At 35.5% G+C, this 26,299-nt stretch overlaps 1 protein-coding gene across 1 annotated transcript in view; it reads right to left on the bottom strand.

The window, feature by feature from the left end:
• The window catches only part of USH2A (usherin), a 930,103-nt gene that overhangs the window by 806,525 nt on the left and 97,279 nt on the right, over positions 1–26,299 (bottom strand). Inside the window, exons 5-8 of the mRNA XM_068986285.1 lie at positions 23,591–23,885; positions 22,510–22,694; positions 21,826–22,047; positions 20,345–20,438 (exon numbers count right to left, since the gene is read on the bottom strand). Coding sequence (XP_068842386.1) covers positions 20,345–20,438; positions 21,826–22,047; positions 22,510–22,694; positions 23,591–23,885 — 796 coding nt within the window. The remainder of the gene's footprint in view (positions 1–20,344; positions 20,439–21,825; positions 22,048–22,509; positions 22,695–23,590; positions 23,886–26,299) is intronic.

The following is a 26,299-nucleotide window of genomic DNA, read 5'->3' on the forward strand; positions in this document are numbered from 1 at the left end:
TATAACATGCTGCAGGATGGTACCTTAGTATATGTAGTATTTAATTAAATAGCAACATAAAAGGTTTAAAGATAAATGTAATATTTTACCTGCAGAATTTTACCTATGAATTACTATGTAATCTTAACTAGCAAATTTAAAACAATTACCGCACATCACCATTGAGAAGACAGAAATGTTCATGTATCTATCCTTTAATGATATATTCCTTTCTCAGTAATTATCTTTCCCCTAGTTAGAAATTCTCATATAATTAAAAGAGTCCACAGAAAAATTGTACTTACCTGCTTTCTAGGTGCTGAAATTAATAGCATAAATTGAATAACTATTAATACTATTGGACAGTACTGATCAGACACTGGATGTGATACAATGATAGTGAATATTTAATATACATAGACTTTCTATCAATTCAACTATTAATATGTGGTGGCTACTTTTAGAAACTTAACTCATGCAATGCCTTTTCTGTACCTTGCCTGTACCACTTTAGGCAAAGGAGAATGGTGGATTAGAAAACCATCCAATAAAACAAATTTTAGTAATGTGTGAAAAAAAGTCTACACCTGCAAAAATGATACAGGCAGAATTATTCAGACAACTGATTCAGTCCTACACATTGTCTCTGTATAAATATAACTGATAGTCTCTGAGCTTTTAAGTACAGGGCTCCTGACCCTGTGATTTGTGAATATATACCATCTAACTGTCCATAAAATTCTCCAGGCAAGTATACTGGAGTGGGATTCCCTGGTGGCTCAGACTGTAAATAATGTATCTGCAATGCAGGAGATCCAGGTTTGATTCCTGGGTTGAGATGATCCCCTGGAGAAGGGAATGGCAACCCACTCCAATATTCTTGCCCGGGAAATCACAAGGACAAAGAAGCCTGGCTGGCTACAGTCCATGGGGTCGCTGAGTTGGATACGACTAAGAGACTAACACTTTCACTTTCTTTCACCATCCAGCTATATCTGTTTGCCGAATGAAAAAGAAGCACTTGGGTGATGGACCCTGGAGTCTTACTCATTACTTTTGAATACTGATGGTATTTGATGTTTGATTTTTCCCTTGAGCTGTCTGCTTTCTTCCCCTCTTCCTTTTTTATTGTTTGACTTTTTCAGAGCACTAAGTAGAAAAGACTCACAAGAAATATAAGTTCCCCTCGGAATCCAGAAGATGTGTTCAAGTTTGTGGGCAGTGGCCAAGCCAAAGCAATTCCACTGCTTAATATAATAACTTAAACCTATTGATATGTCAGAAAATTTACCTGGAGTAGAGAACACTTTTATATAGTATAAACTGCATATTTTGTAAAGAAACAATGAAAAAGAAATGGATTCTATTAAAATGTTCTTTATATGCAACTGTTTCAAATAATATAATACAAATATGGATTCTCTAGATTAAGAAGCATAATCCATTATTTCTGTCCTTTAGTTTAATGAGTAGGCATAAAAATGTATTTGAATTACTATTTGGATATATAGCCATTTTATATTACAAATTTTACCTAGTGCTAGACATGAGTATTAGATTAATAAATTAAAAATCCTTTTATTCATATAGCCCCATTTAATTTTTCCTTTTAAGATTTAAAATGTCAATGATATTTATATTATTTGTTAATTATAAATTGTTAGCCTCAATCATTTGTTGTATTAAAGTCATCTCCATTTATTATAGTAATTAGTGTCTGCCAGGGAATCTTCTTTGAATTTCATAAATGAAAGTCCTTTAATATTTTCAAATACTTGAATCTGTAATCAAGATGCTATGGTTATACTCTAGCCTAACACTCTTCATATAGAAGGCATTTCATAAATATTTCTTAAATGAAGAGAGCAAATAATGAAACTTCACATTAGGACAGTAAATATGTAGAGTAATTATTAATTTTATAATGGTTATTCCATGATGAAGAGTCACCTCCACTGTCTTTACCAGTACCATGAATACTTAACATAGGCAATATGTTCTTAAAAGATTAATAAATCATTTTAGGAAAATTTTGCTGAAATAAAGCCATGCAAAATTTATAAATAAAACAGCAAATTGTGCTCCTTATTCACCGCCTGACAAAAACAAAATAAAATGCCATGTACATCCCACCTTACCAGTAATATCTGAATTTAGTAATGTTCATTCACAAGTATTTCTTGGTACTTTATTACTCTTAATATAGTGTTATTTTCTATGGTTATAAATATTATATAAATGGTATACTGTATTTTACTAAAACAAGCTTTTTGCACTTCATTGTTTGAGAAATCTAATAATGTTGATGCAATAGCTACATTCATTCATATTCACTGCTGTATTTCATTTAAATACTGGCAAATTATTTTTCAGTGGTGGCAACCTTCCCATCAGTGGCTCATACATCCTCAGTACCTAACTTACATCCTTGTCAGTATCTGAAACTTTCAGATTTTTGATCTTTACCAACCTCATGGGTATAAAACTGTCTCATAGTTTTGGTTATTTTACTGCTAACTAGTAAAAGTTCAGATCTTTTCACAAGATCTTATCTTGGTATGTTTTTCAATTCGTTTATATGATTTGAAAGTTTCCTTTGTTATATTCATTGTGTAGTCCAATGTCATCGGCTAGTCTGTAGTTTTTCTTAAAAAGGTAGCTTTTGATGATTAGAAGTTTCTAATCTTTACATAGCCACATTTACCAATTTCTTCTTTTATTAGTTTGTGCTTCAAGTGTCCAGAAGTCATAAAGACATCCTATATTTCCCAAGGGAAAAATGTTGTTTATCTTCATAAATAGATGATATTGGAAAAGGCAAGACCCTGCCACTTACTATATTCCCCAAATTTATTTCCACTATTTTACTTCTCTAATAATCTGTATATTATAATAAGTTTGTCAAGTCACAGGAAAAAAACTGCTCCAATATTATTAGAATTAGATTGAATTTATAACTGGGGAGAACTGACATGCTTTTGATATGGAATCTTTCTCTACATGAGCATGTTGTAGTTCTCTACTAATTTAAATCTTATAAATTTTTTCAATAATGTTTCCACCATATATATAACTTAGTAGATTTTCCTTTGGATATTACTATAATTAGTATCTCTGTTTAAATTAAGCTTCCCATTTGCTTTTTGTTATATAAAAGGCAATTGATTTCCATGAGTCTACCCTGTTTCTAGGATTCTTTTCTATTCGGTCACCCACTCATGTCTGACCCTTTGTGACCTCCCATGGACTGCAGCACGCCAGGCCTCCCTGTCCCTCACCATCTCCTGAAGTTTGCCCAAGTTCATGTCCATTCCATCGGTGATGTCCTCCAGCCATCTCATCCTCTCACGCCCTCTTCTCTTTCTGCCACCAATCTTTCCCAGCATCAGGGACTTTTCCAATGAGTCGGCTATTTGCATCAGACTGAACTCATTAATACTTAATTTGTAGATTTTCTTGCATTTTATGACCAAATCATCTTGTCTTCAGACATTGACAGTTCAATTATTTCTTTTTATTTAATAAATACTTGTATTGACTTATAGTTAATTTACAGTATTGTGTGAATTTCAGGTATACAGCAAAGTGGTTCAGTTACATACGTGTATATACGTACATAGTAGTAATAGTGTACCATTAGTCACTCAGTCATGTCCGACTCTCAGCAACCCCATGGACTGTAGCCCTGAATTCCTAATGTACTCCCCACCCCCACTATCCACTTTGGTAACCATAATTTTATTGTCTATGTCTGTAAGTCTATTTCTGTTTTGTAAATAAGTTCACTTGTTTCACATTTTTATATTTCACATATGTGATATCACATGATATTTTTCTTTCTCTGACTTAAGATGATAATATCTAGGTCCATCCATGTTGTCCAAATGGCATTATTTCTTTCCTTCTTATGGCTGAGCAATATTCCATTGTATATACATAGCACATCTTACTTATCCATTTATTTGTCAACAGACATTTAGGTTGCTTCCATGTCTTGGCTATAGTAAATTGTGCTGCTATGAATACTGAGACGTCTGTATCTTTTTTAATTGTTTTCTTTGTATATATGCACAGAAGTGGGATTTGCAGGATCATATGATAACTTTAGTATTTTTAAAGAACCTCCAGACTCTTCACCATAGTGGCTGTATCAATTTACATCCCCACCAACAGTGGTACCTTTTTCTCCATACCCTCTCCAGCATTTGTTATTTGCAGCAAAGTAATTTTTGATGATGGTTATTTTAACTAGTGTGAGGTGATACCTCATATGTAGTTTTGATTTGTATTTCTCTAGTAATTAGTCATGCTGAACATCTTTTCATCTGTCTGTTGGAATTTTCTCTTTCCAATTCTTTAAGTAATTATTTATTTTTCTTATACTGGCTAGATCCTTCAAGAATATATCGAATAACAGACAATCTTTTTTAATTTACTTTTAGATGAAGAATAATTGCTTTATAGAATTTTGTTCTTTTCTGTCAAACCTCAGCATGAATCCTGACCTAAAGTGAACCACCATTATGTGTACTGTTGTTTAAAAAAATTTGTAGGGTTTTTTGTTTTCTTTTATCAGATTAAGGGTGTCTGCTTCAACTATGCTGAAAATATTAATCTAGATGGATACTAAATGTTATCAACTGTTTTCTCCAAATATATTGAAATGAGCATGTTTTTCCTCCCTTCATAGGTTAATGTAGTAAATTATATTAATTAATTGTTAATACCAAGTTTCACTTGCATTTGTGGGAGAAACTTGATTTGGCTACCATAAATTATTGTTTTTATAAATAGCTATATTTAGTCTGTTATTATTTTTTAAAACTTAGGCTTATGTTTACTAGTGAGAATGATAAAGTTTTCTTTATTTGTAATGTCCTTTTTTGACTTTGTTTCCTGGCCTCCTCACTTCTGTTGACAGAATTCAAAATAAAGATCTGTGCCCTCAGATAAAAACTTAGCATACTATATATTTAACTTCATATTGCTGTTAACTCTTCTATTCCCACCACCAGTTTAAGAGAATATAAAGAAACTCTTCAAGAATAAGAATTGTGGTTTGCTCAGAGATGTAAACCTATTTCTCAGTAGATCAGTACCCAATACAATTTTATTGGATTAATGAAAGATTCTTAATTTTAGTTGGCGATGTTTCCTTATTCTATTTTTCTTGATGAATTTATGTAATCATGAAATAATTAAATGCATTCATTCACTGAGAACTATGTACTTAATGCCTACAATGTGTTCTGATTAAAAATTCTATATAATATGTCAAAACTATCTTTATTGATTAATACAAGATCAATGTTTATAAATTTTCTATGTGATCTTGACACACAGAATGTGTATTTTTCACAGCTGGATACAGGAACCTATTAGTTCAGGCTTCAAATTAGTTCAATACTTAGTTACTAAGGTTTTCCTATTTGTGTTTGGACTGGCTGTTTGACCGATTAAAGTCATCTATACTGATAGCAGATTTGTCAATTTCACCTTCCAGTTCTATCAAAATTTGCTCTATATTTTTGAATCTATAAGATATCTATAAATTTAGAATTGTATTTTTTATCCATTATATGTAATGAATGTTTTATCTCTAACAAATTTTTAAAGACTATTTTATCCAATATGAATATAGTTTAAGTGAGTTTTCTTACATTCTCAAACTTTGTGTGTGCTTGTGTTTTAGGAATGCATCTTACAACCTTAGCATCAGTATCATGTTAAACTGTATTCAAGCCTGTGCTCTGCTTAGTCCCTCAGTCCTGTCCAAGTCTTTGCAACCCCATGGACTGTAGTCCACCAGGCTCCTCTGTCTATAGAGATTCCCCAAGGATGGAAGAATACTGAAGTAGATTGCCATGCCCTCCTCCAGGGGATCTTCCCAACTCAGGGGTCGAACCCAAGTCTCCCACATTGCAGGCAGATTCTTTACCACTTGAGCCATCAAAGAAGCCCAAGAATACTGGAGTGGGTAGGTAGCTTATCCCTTCTCCAGGGGATCTTCCAGACCCAAGAATCAAACCAGGGTTTCCTGCATTGCAGGCAGATGCTTTACCAGCTGAGATATCAGGGAAGACCATATGTACTTCAGTATATACTGTGAGCTCCCCTGGTGGCTCAGTTGGTAAAGAATCTGCCTGCAATGCAGGAGACCTAGGTTCAATCCCTGAGCCAGGGCAGATCCCCTAAAGAAGGAAATGGCAACTCACTCCAGTATCTAGACTGGAGAAATCCCATGGATAGAGTAGCCTACAGGCTATAGTTCATGGGGTAAAATACCCTCCCAAATTTGAAACAAGTGACCTAAGAGCACACGTTGCATGATTTAAGTTTGTTAAGGTATAATTTTGTGGCCCAGAATGTGGTTAATCTAGTGAATGTTTCATGTGGGCTTGAGAATAACGTGTATGCTGTAATTGTTGGATTAAAGTAATCTACAGGTGTTCACTTAAATCCAGTTGATTGAAAGTATTGTTGAATTCAACTATTTACTTCCTGATTTCCTGCCTACTGGATCTGTCCATTTCTGACAGAGGGGTTTTGAAGTCTCTAACTATGATAGTGACTTCATCTATTTCTTTTTACCAGTTCTATCAGTTCTTACCTTACATATTTTGATGCTCTGTTATTAGGCATATATACATTAAGGATTGTTATGTCTCCTCACAATTGACCCTTTTACCATTATGTTCAGTTCAGTTCAGTCGCTCAGTCATGTCCGACTCTTTGCAACCCCATGTATCGCGGCACGTCAGGCCTCCCTGTCCATCACCATCTCCCGGAGTTCACTCAGACTCACGTCCATCGAGTCGATCATGCCGTGCAGCCATCTCATCCTCGGTCGTCCCCTTCTCCTCCTGCCCCCAATACCTCCCAGCATCAGAGTCTTTTCAAATGAGTCAACTCTTCGCATGAGGTAGCCAAAGTCCTGGAGTTTCAGCTTTAGCATCATTCCTTCCAAAGAAATCCCAGGGCTGATCTCCTTCAGAATGGACTGGTTGGATCTCCTTGCAGTCCAAGGGACTCTCAAGAGTCCTCTCCAACACCACAGTTCAAAAGCATCAGTTCTTCAGTGCGCAGCCTTCTTCACAGTCCAACTCTCACATCCATACATGACCACAGGAAAAACCATAGCCTTGACTAGGTGGACGTTAGTTGACCAAGTAATGTCTCTGCTTTTGAATATACTATCTAGGTTGGTCATAACTTTTCTTCCAAGGAGTGTCTTTTAATTTCATGGCTGCAGTCACCATCTGCAATGATTTTGGAGCCCAAAAATATAAAGTCTGACACTGTTTCCACTGTTTCCCCATCTATTTCCCATGAAGTGATGGGACCAGATGTAATACCCCATTTTATCGCTGATAATTTTCCTTTCTCTTAACTGTGCTCTAAAGTTAACATTTCAGTGTTTACTCTAGAGTTTTTTGATTAGTGTTAACATATAAATCTTTACTCTTTTAATCTTTATGTGTCTTTATATTTAACATGGATCTCTTAAAGACAACACATAGTTTTGTCATGTTTTTTATCTTCTCTGCCAAACCCTTTTAATTGATATTTAGGCCATTAATGTTTAAAGTAATTACTGACATATTTGGAGTAATATCTATTGTATCTGTTACTGTTTTCTATTACTTTCACTCTTTGATTCTATTTTTATCTTCCACTCTTTCCGCTTTTGTTGTCGATTATACATTTTATGTGATTCCATTTTGTCTTTTCTCAGCATGTCAATTATTTTTTACTTTTTAAAAAAAATCAATGTCCTTAGAGTTTGTAATATACATTTACAACTAATTTACAATATTCACAACTTTTCTAAGTCCCCTTTCATATAACACTATACCACTTCATGGGTAGGATAAATATCTTAAAATAGCACTCCTGGGTCCTCTCTTCGATTCCTTGTTGCTATTTAATTTGCTAATACATGAGCATATTATGCTATTATTTTTATCAAATTATTATCTTTTCGATCAATTAAAGTTTTTTAAATGTTTTTATTTTACTGTCGCTTTTTTCTTCTGTAAGTCATCTTGTTTATTTGTATAGATCCAAGCTTCTGATTCATATCGCTTTCCTTCTCTCTAATGAACTTTCAACATTTCTTGTAAACAAGTCTACTGATAACAAATTCCCTCAACTTTGTTTCATTTCTCCCTAACTTTCGAGGATTAATCTTTCAGGTTACAGAATTCTAGGTTGCTGTGTTGTATCTCTCAACACTTGAAATATTTTTCTTGCTTACTGGTATCTGAGATGTCAGAAGTAATTCTTATCTTTGTTCCCCTGTAGGTTAGATGGGTTTTTTTCTTTGTAGTTTTTTTTTTTTTTTCATGCTTTTCTTCTTTATCTTTGATTTCCTGTAGTTTGACTATGATATGGGGGCTTCCCTAGTGGCTCAGATGGTAAAGACTCTGCCTGCAATGCGAGAGACCTGACTATGAAATATCAGGGTGTAAATTTTTTTAATTTATTTTGCTTGCTATTTTCAGGCTTCCTAGAGTTGTGGGTTGCTATCTGACTTTAATGTAAGAAATTCCCAATCATTATTACCGCAAATATTTCTCCTTTTCCACTTTTTTCTCTTTCTGATATTTCCATTATGCATAGATTATATCTTTTGTAATTATCTCAAAGTTCTTGGATATTCTTCCTTTTTTAACTCTTTCTTCCTCTTTGCTTTTTAGTTTTGGAAGTTTCTATTCACACATCCGCAAGTTCAGAGATTCTTTCATCAGCCTTGCCCAATCTACTAATGAATCCATCAAGGATATTCTTCATTTCTATTGTAGTGTTTTTGATTTCTAACATTTTTTTTAAGATCTTTCTGCTTATATTACCCATTTATTGTTGCATATAATTTTCCATTTGAACCTGTAGCATATTAATTATAGTTACTTTAAATTCACAATCTGGTAATTCCAACATTTCTACTATATTTGAATCTGGATCTGATGTTTGCTCTGTCTCTTTAAACTGCATTTTTGCTTTTTAGTATGCTAATTTAAAACAAACAAACAAACATAATGATAGATTGGATTGAAGACGCTCCAGAAAAGAAGGCCTTTAGTGAATGTGGTGGTAAGATATGGGATCAGAGAAGTGTTCGATGGCCCAATAATTAGGTCTCAGTCTTTCAGTGAGTGTGTGACAGTCCTTCAATCTGACCTGTTAGGTGCAGCAGGATGGCTAGAGAGGGATGGAATAAGATATTTTCCTTCCCCTTAATTATATTTTTAATGTCCATTTTAATAGTATCTTACTATTTTAAAAACTTTACCACATATAATATTATTACTGAGTTTACATTTATTATTTAATATATTATTATTAAACGAGATTATTATTAACCTAGCTTATATATATTGGCTAGTTTACTTGCTCACAGTTCATTTTTGCCTATCAGGCCTTTTTCCTGAAATAATTATATTTATTTTTAAAATATATCCTTAAAAATTTTCTTTGTGAATCTACACCAATGGTGAAGTTGATAAATTTTGTCAGACATAAATTGTACTTTTTCCCCTTTGTGTTTAAATGATAGTTTAACTACAAATACAATTCTAGGTTTGTTGGTTACTTTGTCTTTGCACTTCAGAGGTACTATTCCACTGTCTTTTGGCTTCTATTGTGGATTGAGATATCCAAAGTTTCAATTTCTTATAAATTCATATTGGTAAATAATTTATCTTTTTATCTGGCTACTTTTTAAAATTTACTCTTGGTCTTTGGCAATCATCAGAGTCACTATATATTATCAGTGTATTTTTCATAGTCTATTTAGGATTCAGAAGGATCATGTCATTACTTAACTTTTGCCAATTCTTTACCCTTATCCCTTTAAATAACATGTCTTCATTTTTATATGCTCATCATCTCTATTCTCTAAAGCTGTCTTAATCTATCCCCTTGCTCCTAACCTCTTTTTCATGTTTTAAACTTACATTTTCTAGGTGTTTATGTACATACCTATCTTGGGGAAATAATAAGCATTTTTCAAAGATTAATAATATTGTCCATGTGTCAGATAGGAAATGAAATTCTTGACTTTGACTCATGAAGTGAACATCTAATGTAGATTCTATAATATAAACTGCCTGAATGCTAGTTACATGAAAATGAATTCATTAGTGTTACAAAACTATAATATAAAATGAAATACATTTAGAGTAAAAAATTTATGTTAGCAAATAGAAAACATAAGTAGTAAAGTTCAATGTATAATAAAAATATGACACAAGTTAGTCATGATGACTCATACTTCTGGACTTTAGTTCCATAAAGGAACATACTCTCTAAAACAACAGGAAATACTCATTTACATAAAAATCAATGTAGAGTGTGACGATGGCACCATTCAAATTGTTGAATGGTAGAAAGGGTTATTATATAAAATGTTTTAAGCTGGCTCTGCTATTTATTATACTAACAAAATGCATACTGATAGTTCGATCTTAGTTAATTCATAAAATCCAAGATTAATGTTATAAAAGGGTCACAAATCAGAGCCAAAGAATAAAGGAGTATTCACGGTTACTAATAAATTGCTCCATGAATGCTTGGCCACCCTTGCAGATAATGATGTCACAAAATGATGAAAGAATAGTTAAGCAGCCAACAAAGTGCCAGTGCTTGGCAGAGGCACTGATCATTGCATCATTCTTGGACCAGAGCCCTTGAAAGGTGAACACAGCTATTAAAAGAAAATGAAAAATTCTAAGGATGCAAGTTTCAACTGGTAATACTTTTCTTAAAACTAGATTCTGTCAATACTTGAACTCTTAGAACAGGTAAATAAAGTTCCAGAAAGGAGGAGAAAAGAATTAATGGCTATATTGTAGCTATCCCACCATGTTATCTGACATATACTAGTTAGTTCCATATACAAGTTTCCAATTCCTAGGTTGCATTCTGCACCTGTGAACTTAACACATATTTTTGAAATTTATAATAGACTTCCTGAGCAGGTGGACCAGAAGTACTTTTTTACTATTAAGCTAATAATATGACTAGTTAGGAAATGATCTGAAAAGTAAAAAGGAGTTGGGAGTGGGGTGGGATTTAGAAGTCTATGTACCAAAATAATATTTATTGAATAACTCCTTGATATGAAATTAATCTACAATGACAAAATGGTGGTTTCTTCAAACGGGGTTGGTGGGGAGATATCGACTACAAAGGAGCACAAAAGAGACCTTGCAGAGAGGAAAAGGTTCTATATTTTGATCAGGGTGGTTATTACAACAAGGCTATACATTTGTCAAAACTCAAACTCTACATTTTAAATGGGTATATTCTATTGTATGCAAATCATACTTCAAGAAAGTCACTCTATAAAGAAAAACAAGATATTCCTATACATCAAATTTGGTAAAGAGAACAAGAAACATTTGTATTACTTCTTTTTTTTCTGACCATTGATCTCCTACTCTTTATTAGGAATATATTCCACAAAGGCCTGCCTTTGGTATCGAAAGCAGGAAAGCATAAAAACTTTACTTTTGTGAAGATTAAAGGAAAAGTAATTGGTAAAAATACCTGCCACTGGGGCAACAGTCATTCACCCCTCCCACTCTGGACTCAGGCTGACATTAGGATTTAAGGAAGGACTGTAATCAATGCTGCATTATCTCCAGATGTTGAAGCTGATGTCCTGACTTCAGGAATTGCTTGCTAGAGTTAGCACTCTCCCCACAAACACACACACATACACGACAAAAAGCAAAAAAAAAAACAAACTGTGTTTTGAATGCACAAGGTTTTTTCCCAATAGAATGAATCCTTACACTACTCTTTGAATTCATCTTAAAAATGACAAATACTTACCCATATATGAATTTATAATTATCTCAAAAAACTATTTAAAAATTAAAAATACATGTATGCTGCTGGGGCTGCTAAGTCGCTTCAGTCGTGTCTGACTCTGTGCAACCCCATAGACGGCAGCCCACCAGGCTCCCCTGTCCCTGGGATTCTCCAGGCAAGAATACTGGAGTGAGTTGCCATTTCCTTCTCCAATGTATGAAAGTGAAAAGTGAAAGTTGAAGGGTTAATGCAGCCACAATAGGGAAAGTGGAGATGTGCTGCTTGCAAACAGGATGTTCTGCCAAGGAGACGGACACAGCCTTGAGATTAACGGTCCCTTGCTAATAAGGGAACATTCCCTTCTTGTGATAAGGGCTCTGGACAGACTCTGTAGTAGGTCAGAATTTCACTCCCTTTTGCTGTACAATAACATTTATGCACATGCGCTGTACTGAACAAGTTTGGTCATACAGTCTGGAATTCTGCCCAGGGGGGCTATATAAAAATAAACTGCGAGCTTGCTTGCTTGTGCAGTTATTATTTTCCCTCTGGCCAGAGTGTGTCTGTCTCTTGTATGTGTGTCTTGTTTTATGTCATTTCACTCGTAATCTCCAGAAATCTCCTACAGAAAGTGAAGTCACTCAGTCGTGTCCGACTCTTCACAACTGCATGGTCTGCAGCCTACCAGGCTCTGTCGTCCATGGGATTTTCCAGGCAAGAGTACTGCAGTGGGGTGCCATTGCCTTCTTTGAATACATGTATAAGTGACAGTTATTAGTCAAATAACATTTAGCAGTTTAAAACAGTATCAACAATCATATGATCCATTAGAAGCCTGATGCCATGTAATCCTGAAATCTACTTTAAAACATTCAACTCTGCTCAAAAGTCATTGAATAGTATCTAGTCTGCTAGGATTTGTTTGCCATAGATTAATCCTAAAATGGACCAGTAAATTAATTACTCACTGCTTCAGTCATTTGGAGGGAAGAAATGTGACAAATGCTCCAAATTTTTCTCTATTAATGAAATATGCCATTATTATTTATGGTAACCATAATACATTATATGCGAAGCATAATATTGTGTTTAAAGTCTTAAAATTGCCAATACCATACCAAAATATGTCAGCGTTCCTAGTCCAACAGCACTGAGAAGAATCAGTGAGCCTCCTCGAGATAAGTATTTTAAGTTTCACAAAAAGCAGTAGAATGTTTAAGAAAAAGTAAGTATGACTTTAAGTTCATCTTAGAATCAATGGTATCTTTGGTTACAGATATTGAGTTGTTTTGGGTTATTTGTTAGTTGTTGTTTTTTTTTTTTAACTTTATGAATGGACAAAATAAATAGGAGCAATGAAATAGACTGCTGATCTTACTATACCCAGAATAATCAATAAAGTGTTCTAACTACTAGCATAAGTCTCAAATATTAGAGTAAGTTTTATTTTTTAGGGTTTACAAGCTTAAAAGTGTCTGAAGACCAGATAGTTAACATGAATGAGGTCACCAAGATATAAGGCTAAGGATAGTAGTAAATACAGTGCCAAGTGAAGAGTGATAATGCTCTAGAGAGGGTAACTGCTACCATGAGTTAGCCAGCTGTTACCATGGGGAACAGGGGCAGTGTTGGACTACTTTCTAATTAAGAGAACTCAGAGATGTAATAAAAAGATGGAAGGAAGGAAGGTGAAAACTCTTCTGGGAAATTTAAAGACTGAACACTGTTCCCACCTGAGGACCACCAGTTTGCAACATCAATTTTACAAGCAAAGAATATTTACAGAAAATTCTCTAGAATGACTATGTATATGAACACACTTCTGATTTCACCATTCCATTCCCGCAATTTCATTCATTTTCACTTCTGCTTAAAACACTTTCTCATAGGACTGACAATTGCCAAGAACTGGCATATTCTCAAGGCTTACGTTTTCATCTGTTTGCCAAATGGCTGTAATGTAAGTCACAAAAGTCCTGTTTATTGAGTAATATTATTAATGGCTAGCATAATACTATGAAATTGAAGACACTCCTTTTGGATTATGTCCAGATCTTTAAAGAGAACATTGTTTCCAATAGGATATGAATGGCTTATATTAAAACTTGTTATTTAAAAAGTGGAACAATATGAAAAACACTTGAATATTTTCAAATTATTGTAGGGCAAATTTTTCAGATATGTCCCACATGTAATAAAATATCTAGAATGATAACAAAAGAAAAGGTCCTGCTATGAATACCTTACAAAATCATTTTTAATTTTCAACACACTATTGAAAATATCATAGGACTAAGAAATCATTCAGCTTAACAGTTTATTAACTTTTTCCCTTCAGTTGCATTTGGGAAGGAAGTGAATGATATTTGTTGCTCTTCTATTTATGGTACAATTCATGAATTATCAAAATACTACAAGAAGGAAGATAACATAAAAGTCAACTTTTAAACTTTTGTTTTAAAAAAGCACTTAATGTTTAAATAAGAAGCATTAAAGCATATTCTCAACATAAATTATAGTTAATTATTTTACTAGTTCATAATTCAACAGTCACCACCTGAGACCAAGTCTGAAAATCCCAACTTGATTTCTGAAACCAATCATGAGCCTTGACTTATTTAATGGCTCTATTTTTTAGAGGAAGCATGAAATCACCCAAGAATCATAAGATATCAGTCACTGAACTGTGAGCATTTAGAGAGAGGAAAAGGAAAAATATGGGATGGGGCATGAAGAGGAAGGGAGATGGGGATGAGAAAAGGGGAGAGGAACTAACTAGCCAAAATAAAGCAAGAGAAGCTCAAAAAACAATGTATCGAATAAAAGTAATAGGCAGTCCTCAGTATTCATTTACTAGACCTATTCAGATCTAAGTGTCCTACTCAATTCATCCCAGAGCATTTTTTAATTGAGTTATTAGTGGACTTGGGGAGGAGGAGTGAGGTTATAAAAGAAATTACTGACTGCAAAAAAAGAAGTGTCTATTTTAAATGATCAAAAGGAGACAACACTAAGAAAAACAGTATAGTGAAGTCGCTTAGTCATGTCTGACTCTTTGCGGCCCCATGGACTGTAGCCTACCAGGTTCCTGTATCCATGGGATTTTCCAGGCAATAGTCCTGGAGTGGATTGCCATTTCCTTCTCCAGGGGATCTTCCCAACCAAGGGATCGAACCCGGGTCTACCGCATTGTAGACAGACGCTTTACCATCTGAGCCACCAAGGAAGTCAAGAAAAACAGTATAAATGTCACTTTAATATCAAGAGCAAATCAAATTGCCCAAAATTTAAATAACAATTAAAGCTGAATAAAGAGTGAATCAATGAAGTTAATTCAAATAATTTCCTTCTACAACAATATGGTAAGCCATATAAACATTAAAATCAAAGTTTAGAGACTTTTTCATGATATACTAATACAATCACACTCAAAGACTCCAGTGTTAGATATCTGAAAAAATATAGAAGATTCTTTCTTTCAAATCGATTAACTAGTGGCAAAGACTCAATGTATAAATTTAAAAATCAGCACTATAAATCCATGATCTGGAGTATAGGTTCAAACGGACATTTGAATTAGAATGTGGAAGTTTTGGTTTGAGCACATAGAAAGAAAGGTGGCTATAATCAAATCAAAGACCCTACACTGAAACACAGGATTAGCAAGACATTCTAAATGTGCCAGAGGAATGTTGCATCTCAGAAAAGATTCTTGCCATTGAATCATACACACTAATGCTGTGGTTGAAAACAAATTAGATTAAGAATATCAGAAGACAAAAATGGAGTTTGTCAAATCCTTTACAGATGGTTTTTAAAACAAGATATCCCATGAAATTCTAAAACAAACTACACAGACAAGTGAAGTGACTAACAAAACACAAGTCGGGAAGATCTAGAAGGCAGGAAAGCATGCAAGTCACATTAGAGTCAAGAGACAGTGCTGCCATTTTAAAAACTAAAATACACTAATGTATAATCTCATATTTATATAACAAAAGATACAAATATAACCATTCCATACTCTTGTCAACGAAGAACACCTTTCTAGAATGATAACTACATAAAGTAATCCATCGTATTTACAACTTAAATTTAATACGTGTGAATGTGTTAGTTGCTCAGTCATGTCTGACTCTTTGTGACCCCATGAACTGTGGCCCACCAGCCTCTTCTGTCCATGGGATTTCCTAGGCAAGAATACTGGAGTGGGTAGCCCTTCCTTTCTACAGGGGATCTTCTCTCTACCCAGGGATTGAACCTGGGTCTCCTGCACTGCAGGCAGATTCTTTACTGCCTGAACCACCAGGGAAGCCCCTTAATTTAATATACACATGGCCACATACTGCTGCTACTGCTACTGCTAAGTCGCTTCAGTCATGTCTGACTCTGTGCGACCCCATAGATGCCAGCCCACGAGGTTCCCCCGTCCCTGGGATTCTCCAGGCAAGAACACTGGAGTGGGTTGCCATTTCCTTCTCTGCATGGCCACATAATCCTCCAAAAATTTTGTACCTGTTGGGAGTTCCACCAATGTTATATTAAAAATTCATATTCTCTCAAATCTAAATGTCATCAATTTTGAAATTTGTTGCTAATCTGATAGGCTAAAAACAAAATTTTATTATAATCTGCATTTTCCTAATTAAAACTGAAGTTGGTAAACTTTGATGCATTTGTTGAAAATTGTCTTCTTTGTGAATTGCTTGTTAGTATATTAGCCCCTTAATATTATTACCTTCGACAGCAAGGATATCAAACCAGTCAATCCTAATGGAAATCAACCCTGAATATTCATTGGAAGGACGGTGGGGAGCTAGCGTGAGGAATCCCGCCCATGGCAAAGGTCATGAGGAAGGAAGCCTGACAAAACGCAAGGGCGTGATCAGGCTTCAGGGGTTCCCCCTGGAATTTCCTGAGCATCCACCCCCAAAAACCAGAGTCTGCCTGCTTTACTGTGTTATGCTTACCACCTACTCTTCTGACATTAACAGGGGGCTGTCCCCCCACACACACACCTTTTTCTGGAAAAAGTTAATTTAGAGCTTTTAGATAATAAATCTCCTGGGCATAATAAGAGTGTTTCAATCCAAAAACCCCTCTGATGGCTTTCTAGCCTGCCTACCGGACTCTTACAGCTGCGCATGTGATTGTTTGCGGCCTGCTGACCGCAGGAGGCACAGGAAGCTTAAAACATCCTAGGAATGTAGGGGCTTCCAAGGAGTCAAAATTGTTAGAATAGGACTGAATAAAGACTTCATTTGTTGAGCCAATACTTGCTGCCAAATTTTCATATCTTTTATTTGTAGATATAGTTTGTATATAGAAAAAACAGGTAGTAGACCTGGTATTAGCAACATTAGATCTTTGAGTTAAGTACTTTCTTTGTTATAACCCATTGCACCTTTGTTCCACAGGAATATAACTTTATTTAGTACTTTGAGGGTGATGCAGAGTAAAGAAAAAAACTCTTCTAGGGAAAAAGAGTTTTTTTGGTTGATAGACATTTATCTAGGAAGAGAGCCACAAAAATGTTAACAGGCCTCTTGGCCAGAAGATAATGTAAACCACCTGAGACCTCTTGTATACGGGAAGGTATGCAGAAAGAAAGCCTGGTCTCAATGAGGGTCAGGAATGCTGCCCCTGCATAACTCTGCATATTCCATTATTTATTTATGTACAACTTGGGGTATATAAACTGATTTTGAAAATAAAGTTGTGAGTCTTGCACCGATGCTCCCCCACATCGTTCTTTTCTCCCCTTTTCCGGCTGAATTCCCATCTGGAGCACGGAAGCTCACCAAGTCTACTTACTTGCCCTGGCTTCTAAGATCCACACGAGAGGGAGCCCAAAGCGGGGCACCCTCTGCTATTCAAGTGGGTGCCAGTGGCCTAACATAGATGGTGCAAACCTCTTGTTTTGAGGTTTTATTAGTTTTCCACGTAAACCAAGTTATTCAGCATCTTTTCTCCACTAATTTTCCTACTACACTATTCTTTCCTAATCTCTCTATATTTCTAATTAAATAGTCCTTTCCCAGACTCCAACTCCATCCCCACTTCGAATTCCCTGGATCCACCGGGGCTGGACCCAGCAAAGGACTAATGCTGAAGTTGAAGCTTCAATACTTTGGCCACCTGTTTAAAACAATCAGCTCAATGGAAAACACCCTGATGCTGGGAAAGACTGAGAGCAGGACAAGAGGGCAGCAGAGGATGAGATGTTTAGATGGCATCACTGACTCAATAGACTTGAGTCTGAGCAAACTCTTGGAGATAGTGAAGGACAGGGAAGCCTGGGGTGCTGCAGTCCATAGGGTTGCAAAGATTTGGACATGATTGAGTGACTGAACAACAAATATTATTAATTATTTTCCTTAGTATTCTTTAAGCATTCTTTGTATATTAGAGATTGTGACATAATAAAATACATATTTTTGGTCTCTGGCACACAGCTCCTAAAACTCTCGTAATTTCCTTACTGGTAAGAGTGATAGGGGCATATTTTGTTATAAACTTGGTTTCTATTCCCAGTTCCTAAAATAGTTCCAGAACAAAAATGTAAAAAAATACCTTTTTATATTCATAACAAGTCCCTATCCACATGAGTTTATTTTAACAAGATGATTTTTGGAAACACCTTAACGATAAGGGCTGGTGCCAGCAAAGACAACCAAGTGGTCAGAGGGATGGGATTTTCCACGTCACCTCTAGATCTCCAGGGAAGTGAGAAGGGCTCAAGGTCAAGTTCAATGGCCAATGATTAAATCAATCATGTGTAATGAAGTATCCATAAAAATTCTATCTGAAAAGGCTCTGAGAGCCGGCAGACTGCTAAACACATAGAGGTGCTGAGAGGGTGGCATGCTCAGAGAGGGCATGGAAACTGTTCCCCTTCCTCCTGACCTTCTCTTTGCATCCCTTCCATCTAGCTTGCTTGAGTTGCATCCTTTTATAATAAATGGTTATCTAATAAGTAAACTATTTACTTGAGTTTTGTGAGCTTTGCTAGCAAATTATCAAGCCCAAGGAGTGCATTAGGGGAACTTAGCTACAAATTAGTAGCTAAGTTGGACAGAAGCTGTAGTTAACCTGGGGACTCACTACGTGCAGTTGGCATCTAAAGTGAGTGATGTCTTCTAGGACTAAGCTCCAAACCCATGAGGTCTGTGCTAATTCCAATTAGTGTCAGAACTGAATTAAACTGTAGGACACCCAGTTGGTATCCATAGAGAACTGAATTGTTTGGTGTAGGGAAAAAACCATATATCTGGTGTTAGAAATGTGATCTGTAGTTGTAGGTAGAATAGTGTGTGTTTCCTTTTTAGAGGGATCTCAAATCTTTATCTGTTACATATTTTCAATCAGCCCCATCACTTATCACTATTGTGCTTAGTCGCTTAGTCGTGTCTGACTCTTTGTGACCCCATGGACTATAGCCTGCCAGACTCCTGTGTCCATGGGGATTCTCTAGGCAAGAATACTAGAGTGGGCTGCCATGCCCTTCTTCAGGGGATCTTCCTAACCCAAGGATCAAACCCAGGTCTCCCGCATTGCAAGCAGATTCTTACCATCTGAGCCACCAGAGAAGCCCTCACTTATAAAGAATACTTGTATGACAGAATGTCAGTACTTTTTTATGACTCATGATATGCTTCTTTCTTTTGTATTTCATATGTTTTGCTTATATAGACCCCAAATTTAGAAATATTGTTCTAATCTTTATTTTCATAAATTTACAGTTGTTTTTACATTTAATTATTTAAGCACCTAGATTTTTGTACATGTCATGAGGTAGGTAACTTTATTGTCTTACAAATTGGCAGCCAATTGCTTCAAACACCATTTACTGAAGATGCCATACTCTTTACTTTTATTTCCACTGTAACCCTGTTTCTGCTGCTATAACCCTCTTTCATATCATCTATTACTGATGTTTATGTTGAATATCTATTTCTAACAAATTTCTCTTAATTTTTTTTTTCACTTATTTCTTATTCCTAAAGATAAAGCTAAATTTCCACTTCAGATATGAAACTTACCCTGATGATTAGAGACAAACTAAGGCAATGTAACTTCTAAGTGATTTTACTATAGATTTTCAAATTAACTACTAATTAAAATTCCTGATATCAGCAATAAATTAAACTTGATTGATGCCATCACATAAAGATCTCTTTATATACCTTTGCACAAATGTACCCTTTACGTGTAGCAATCTGATCCTTTTCTTAGTTCCATCTATTTATATGCCTTAAAAGTTTTATAGAATATGATCATGCTGATGAAACAGAAAAAAAAAAAGGAAAAATAAAATCTCTGGGTTTAATATTAGTTGTTATTTCTCCCACAGAGTATTTTTAAAGAAAGTTTTCAACTTTACTCATAGCTTTCATTTTTCTCTATGAAAATGTTTTCTGAAATAATTAAGTTCATATCAATTTACTTGTACTCATAAGGAGAAGTTAGACCAAGTCAAGTTTAAAGGATTTACATTCAACATCCCACCCACGTTTTTGAGATTCCCATGCATAAACAGAGAACTCACATGAAGTCCTTCAGTGAAACTTTCCTGAGAGCAGAGGCATCTGTAGGGCTGGCTTGTTGTGTCACAGCGATTGGCATGACCGTAGCACTGACATCTGTGGACGCGAGCATCAAACAACTCCTTAGAAACACCAGCTCAACTGTGAGTATATTTAAAGATCTATGTATGTGTCCACTATACGAATTTAACAACAAGAGGCAACGTTTATTATCCAATACAAAATTCAGTTCCTCTTTAATCATATGGATAATATTCATAACAGTTTTAAATTAACACTGAAGTATTGGAAGGATTTTCATCAATATCCAAACCATACTGTTTGTGAAGTTGATTTTCAAACTCATTCTGAGTTGTTTGTACCAATATTAACCATGTGGCAAACTGTCATGAAAAGACATTTACTGAAACTACTGAAAACACAATTGAGAATACAAAGTTCAGAATAAACTGAAGAGTAAAGTTAACACATTTCAATTTGTCTTTTTCCTCAAAATTAGATGGTGAAAATTTAATAGCTATTTTTGCATTGTGCTATAACTTAACAGATAACATTTATATGTTGATATTCCAGTCTGCTTTTGAACATGTGCTTCATTCGCAGGATATATCATTCTTCTGCTGCTGCTGCTAAGTCGCTTCAGTCATGTCCGCCTCTGTGCGACCCCATAGACGGCAGCCCACCAAGCTCCCTCATCGCTGGGATTCTCCAGGCAAGAACACTGGAGTGGGTTGCCATTTCCTTCTCCAATGCATGAAAGTGAAACGTGAAAATGAAGTCGCTCAGTCGTGTTCGACTCTTCGCGACCCCACAGACAGCAGCCCACCAGGCTCCTCCGTCCGTGGGATTTGCCAGGCAAGAGTACTGGAGTGGGGTGCCATTGCCTTCTCCTAGCACAAACCAATTTTAAGCAGAGTCTATATATGCAGCATTTCCATACTAGGGAGTACGCTATCTTGTTGTTTTCCAACTATTCATTTGTTTAACTTTGTTCTCTACTAGAGCCAGATATTTATAAATTACTTAGAGTGTCCTATAATTTTCCTTTATTCCTTTATAGGAAAACAGATATTCCTCATAAAACTGTGAACTTATGGAGATCAAGCTCAGTACTTACAAACTAGCTGGTACTACAGTTGTAACTTCAAATCTAGCTTCTTCTCTTTGATTTCAAGAATATTCCAGAAAAAAAATAAGCAAAATATTTGGCAATTCTTTTCTAAGTTGGATTCAGGGTATCATAACTTCTAAACCCAACAGCTTTTGAAAATTGATTTCCTAACAATGTGATATTATGTATGGCAAAGACTGACATACAAATCTCCCCCCAAAATCTTAGAATAGGAAATAATTTCAATACATGGAGACTGGAGTTTGGTTTCCTCTAAAAGGCTAATGTATTTTTAAATGAGTATGACAAAAATTTGTTGGAAACAAGATTTATCATGAAAAGCACACTCAAAACCTTGGTCATGAACACTACCTTCCAGTGATGGTGATTTCATTGACCCCATAGTATCTGTGTCTGGGGCTGACAGCAGTCTCAGTTGTATGGTACTGTCCATGGAAATGAAGTCGTACTTGCGTGGCCTTAACGAACTCTTGAAGTGATGGGGTAGTATAGAAATTATTGTATCCAGGACGCTGATTTTGTCCAGGTGTTAGGATGCTAAAGGTGACATTCCCACAGGAATATGGAGTAACACTGTTGATGAAATTTGAAATCATGAAAAGCTATTCATATTTTTGACAAAGCAGACATTATAACAGTAATGGCTTGAATTCTTCATTCTTGGACACAAACATTTCATATATTTTATATACAAGCAATATGAGAGCATCCCAGAAAAAATAGTAAAACATTTCCCTGAGGACATAATAAAAATCCTATTAATATATATAACTTGGTAGCTAATCTGAAAATCAATTTTAAAGCACAAGTGAGACTGTAAGCAAGAGATACTCTATAAAGTCTTACGGGAATTTTAAATATTGTTTAAAACTCAGCTTAGGGAATAGTCTTAGAAAAATCTTCCTCAAGAAAACTGGTGGTAGAAGAAGTCTCTACCAGCTTAGCTAGCCTGCATGCAGGTTACTACTGCACATCAGTCTATTCAAATTAACTCCTAACTGCATTCAAAGATAATACTTTAAAAAACATTCATACTTGGGAAGTTGAAGACAGTTGACAGAATCAGAATTTTCCAAATCTCCATTGTTTTTCATTCTGAAAGTGCTGCAATTTCTAGCAAAATACTGCCAATCCTCCCAATCTAGGCTGTCCTCCTTTTTCCTCTGAATCCTTATTGCTGTTGGTTGTGGACTAGAGAACTGAATGATAATATAAAATACCTGAAAATGAATGTTAATTGTCATTGAAGTTTTAAGTTTGACCCCATCAGTATAAATCAAACCATGGGAATTGTTATGTTCAAACATAATAGCTTACTTCCTTATAAAGACAATTACCAAATATTTATTAGACATCCAGAAATTCCATAGTCCTACAGTAAAGGCAACACATTCTATAATTGCATATATGTCCCCCTTCTCAAGGATTTTATAAAGTGGAAATTAATACATTTGATACAAAGACATGAACAAACATTACTTCTATAAAATAATTATCTATTTCTTCTTACAGTTATTTACAATAAGGACTGCAGTTTTTATTAATTTGTGCAACTTAATATTGAAAAGAATATTTTCATATTTCATATGATTTTGATATAAATCTCTAGAAAATTAGGGCCTGTATATCTTTGAAATATTTTTATTTTATAGGTTACAATACACTACTTTGATAAGGTAATGGTCAATTGCCTAATTCAGCTTTCACTTTATAGCTGGTTAAATTGTTTCCCCAAATAGATGTGTTCAAGTACTAACTCTTGATACTTGTGACTGCAACCTTATTTGAAAATACGGTCTTTGCAGATATAATTAGGGGTCTCAAGGTGAGGTAATCCTGGATGTACAAGGAAGAGGGCCATGAAAAATGGAGACAGAGATTGGAGTTATGCTGCCATAAACCAAGAAATGCCAGGAGCCACCAGAATCTGGAGAAGGCAAGGAAGGATTCTTCCCTACAGCCTTTAGAGGGAGCATGGCCTTGTCAACATTGATTTCATACTTCTGATATTCAGAACTGTAAGAGAATAAATTTATGATTGCAAAACTGTTAAATGTGTGGTAGCTTGCTGAAATATGCACAGGAAACTAACACACATCCCACTGTTACAAATTACCTGATACTGTCCATTTTCCAAATCTATGGAAATGGTCACTCCTTGACTAAGCTGGGTCATGTTTGTAAACACATGTGACACCCATGAAGTACCAATGTTGTTATCATTGACAAAAGAAAGAGGATGGGCTTCAGGATTCAGCCGTAACACCCTGTTTTTGGTGGTGTCTTCTGCATCACTAGGAATGCAATACCGCTGTTCCAAACGATGGACACGAGGGTGGCTGCCAGGGCAACGGCAATGTGACTGGATATGCAATCTGGGTAGATCTCCGGAGAAAACTTCCTGAATCTCTCTGTAGGAGTCAAGAGGAAGATAGTAAGGACCAGTAATTCAAGAGTGACAGGACTTCTAAGAGGTGTTACCAACGACTATCAGTATCTTGATATTTTGATTTGCAGACATTCAGCCTTAATAGTTTTCTAAACACAACATAAAATCAAAGTCATTCCTAGTCAAACATATGCAATCTCAAAAACTGTATATCAAAAACAGTGCATTTTTTAAAATGAGGTATAGTTGATTTACAAAGTTGTCAATTTCTGCTGTATAGCAAAGTGATTCAGTTACACATACACATACATATACATTGTTTTTTATATTCTTTCCCATTCATAGTTTATAGCAGGATATTGAATGTAGTACCCTGTGCTGTACAGTAGAACCTTGTTATTTATCTGTTCTAAATATACTAGTTTGTATCTGCTAATCCCAAACTCCCACTATATCCTCCCTTAAACCCTGTGCCCTTGGTAACCACAAGATACCGCAAGTAACCACAAGTCTATTCTCTGTGTAAAATCAGCACATTCTTAAGGGTTAATTTTGTACATCAAGAAGCATGCATCATCAAGTCCTTGGCTGATTATCAAGATATTTGTTAAAATATAATACTTTACTGTGCCTTTTTGATTAAAAGAAAGGCAACATTAACTAAGATTGTTAAGCTGACTTATCACTCTAAGTGAACAATAATGTATTGAAAATAATGAGTTATAGATAGGGTCCCCCATTCATCCATGGAAAGAATTAAGAAGATTATTTTATCTGCTGCTATTTTAGGAGAAGGGACTGGAGCCAAATTCATTTGTCAATGGTTTCCTGTGACTCATCAGTACAGATTCTGGCACCCTAAAATGCTTCAATGGCTTCAGATCATATGGACACTGCCAACAGTCAAAGAAGAATGCCAATTTCAGGCAAATATATTTAATTTTTCCATTAAGGGCAATATACTGATACAGAGCAAAATCAGTCATTCTATTTATAAGCATCTCCCACATAATGCCTTTCCAGACATTTCAGGTAGGCCAACCCCAGCAAGCCAGGTCTAAGCAGAGAGCAAGCCAGGTCTAAGTTGAGAGATCAGACTTCTCTCAGACCCCACTAAGGGCAAATGGAGGAGGCGGACACCTTTTTCACTCTCTTAAAACACAGAACAGCACACCTTCTTTAAATCTCATTCATACTTTTCACTTGACATCATGTGTTGCATAGGGCCAACAGTGACCATCCAGGTAAATGTTTATCTGAGCAAAATCTTTATTAGCAATGCTGCTCTTCAGAATTTTAGACAAAAGTGATCTAAATGATTGTGAGACGAGTGGCCATAAATCTCCCCAAGAAAGTGTTTCAGTGTTACAGCACCCTATATTCAGGCATCTCTGGATCATATAGACCAACTAAAAGAATCTGTATATTGTTAATGGACATAAGATCATCGCTTCATCTCAAGAGCAATGCCTCTCAAATTTACAAGAACCAGTTCTGTCATTGGAAATTCACCATACTAATCTACATTTCCCTTGAAGAAAAATGAATAAACATTATTCTTCTGCAAGTGAATAAGATCAACGTATTCAAACAATGATGTAATATTTTATCATCAAATCATAACTCAGGAAACAAACTTCAGAGGATATCTCAGGCTGAATTTTCCTTGAACTTTCTGAGAATGGAAATATGCATGCCTTAAACAACACCTAAGAAAGATTTCCTACCTATTCTCAAGATGAAGAAATACTTCAATAAATATAGCCCAAGTCCACACAATGATTTATTCACTGGAAATAGAAATATATAACAATACTTCAAATTACTTACTCTTTTTGTCTCGAAGTCTAGTAGTCCAGTCTCTTGAGATTTTTCTATACATCAATATAAGTGCTCATTTCCTTTGTTCTACATTCTCTAGTACTTACAAATTCAGCAAAGCAATTTTAAAAGGCAGATATAGCGGTTTCAGAAACAACTTCAAAGAGAACATTTAAACAAATGTATAAGGGGCTTCCCTGATAGCTCAGCTGGTAAAGAATCCACCTGCAATGCAGGTGACCCTGGTTTAATTTCCCCCTGGAGAAGGGAAAGGCTACCCACTCCATTATTCCAGCCTGGGGAACTCCAAGGGGGTCACAAAGAGTCAGACACTACTGAGCAACTTTCACTTCACTTTTATCCCAAATTACAGGTTTCCTTCGTGGTTTAGTGGTAAAGAACTGGCATGCGAGTTCAACCCCTGGGTCAGGAAGATCCCCTGGAGAATGAAATGGCAACCCACTTCAGTATTCTTGCTTGGGAAATTCCATGGACAGGGGCCCTTAATGGGCTACAGTCCATGGGGTCTCAAGAGAATCAGACATGACTTAGCAACAAAACAACAACATCCTAAATTATACACGACTACTTGTTCAAAAGTCTAGTTTTCTTAGA

Source organism: Capricornis sumatraensis, chromosome 14 (genome assembly GCF_032405125.1).
Source record: "Capricornis sumatraensis isolate serow.1 chromosome 14, serow.2, whole genome shotgun sequence".
Lineage (NCBI taxonomy): Eukaryota > Metazoa > Chordata > Mammalia > Artiodactyla > Bovidae > Capricornis > Capricornis sumatraensis.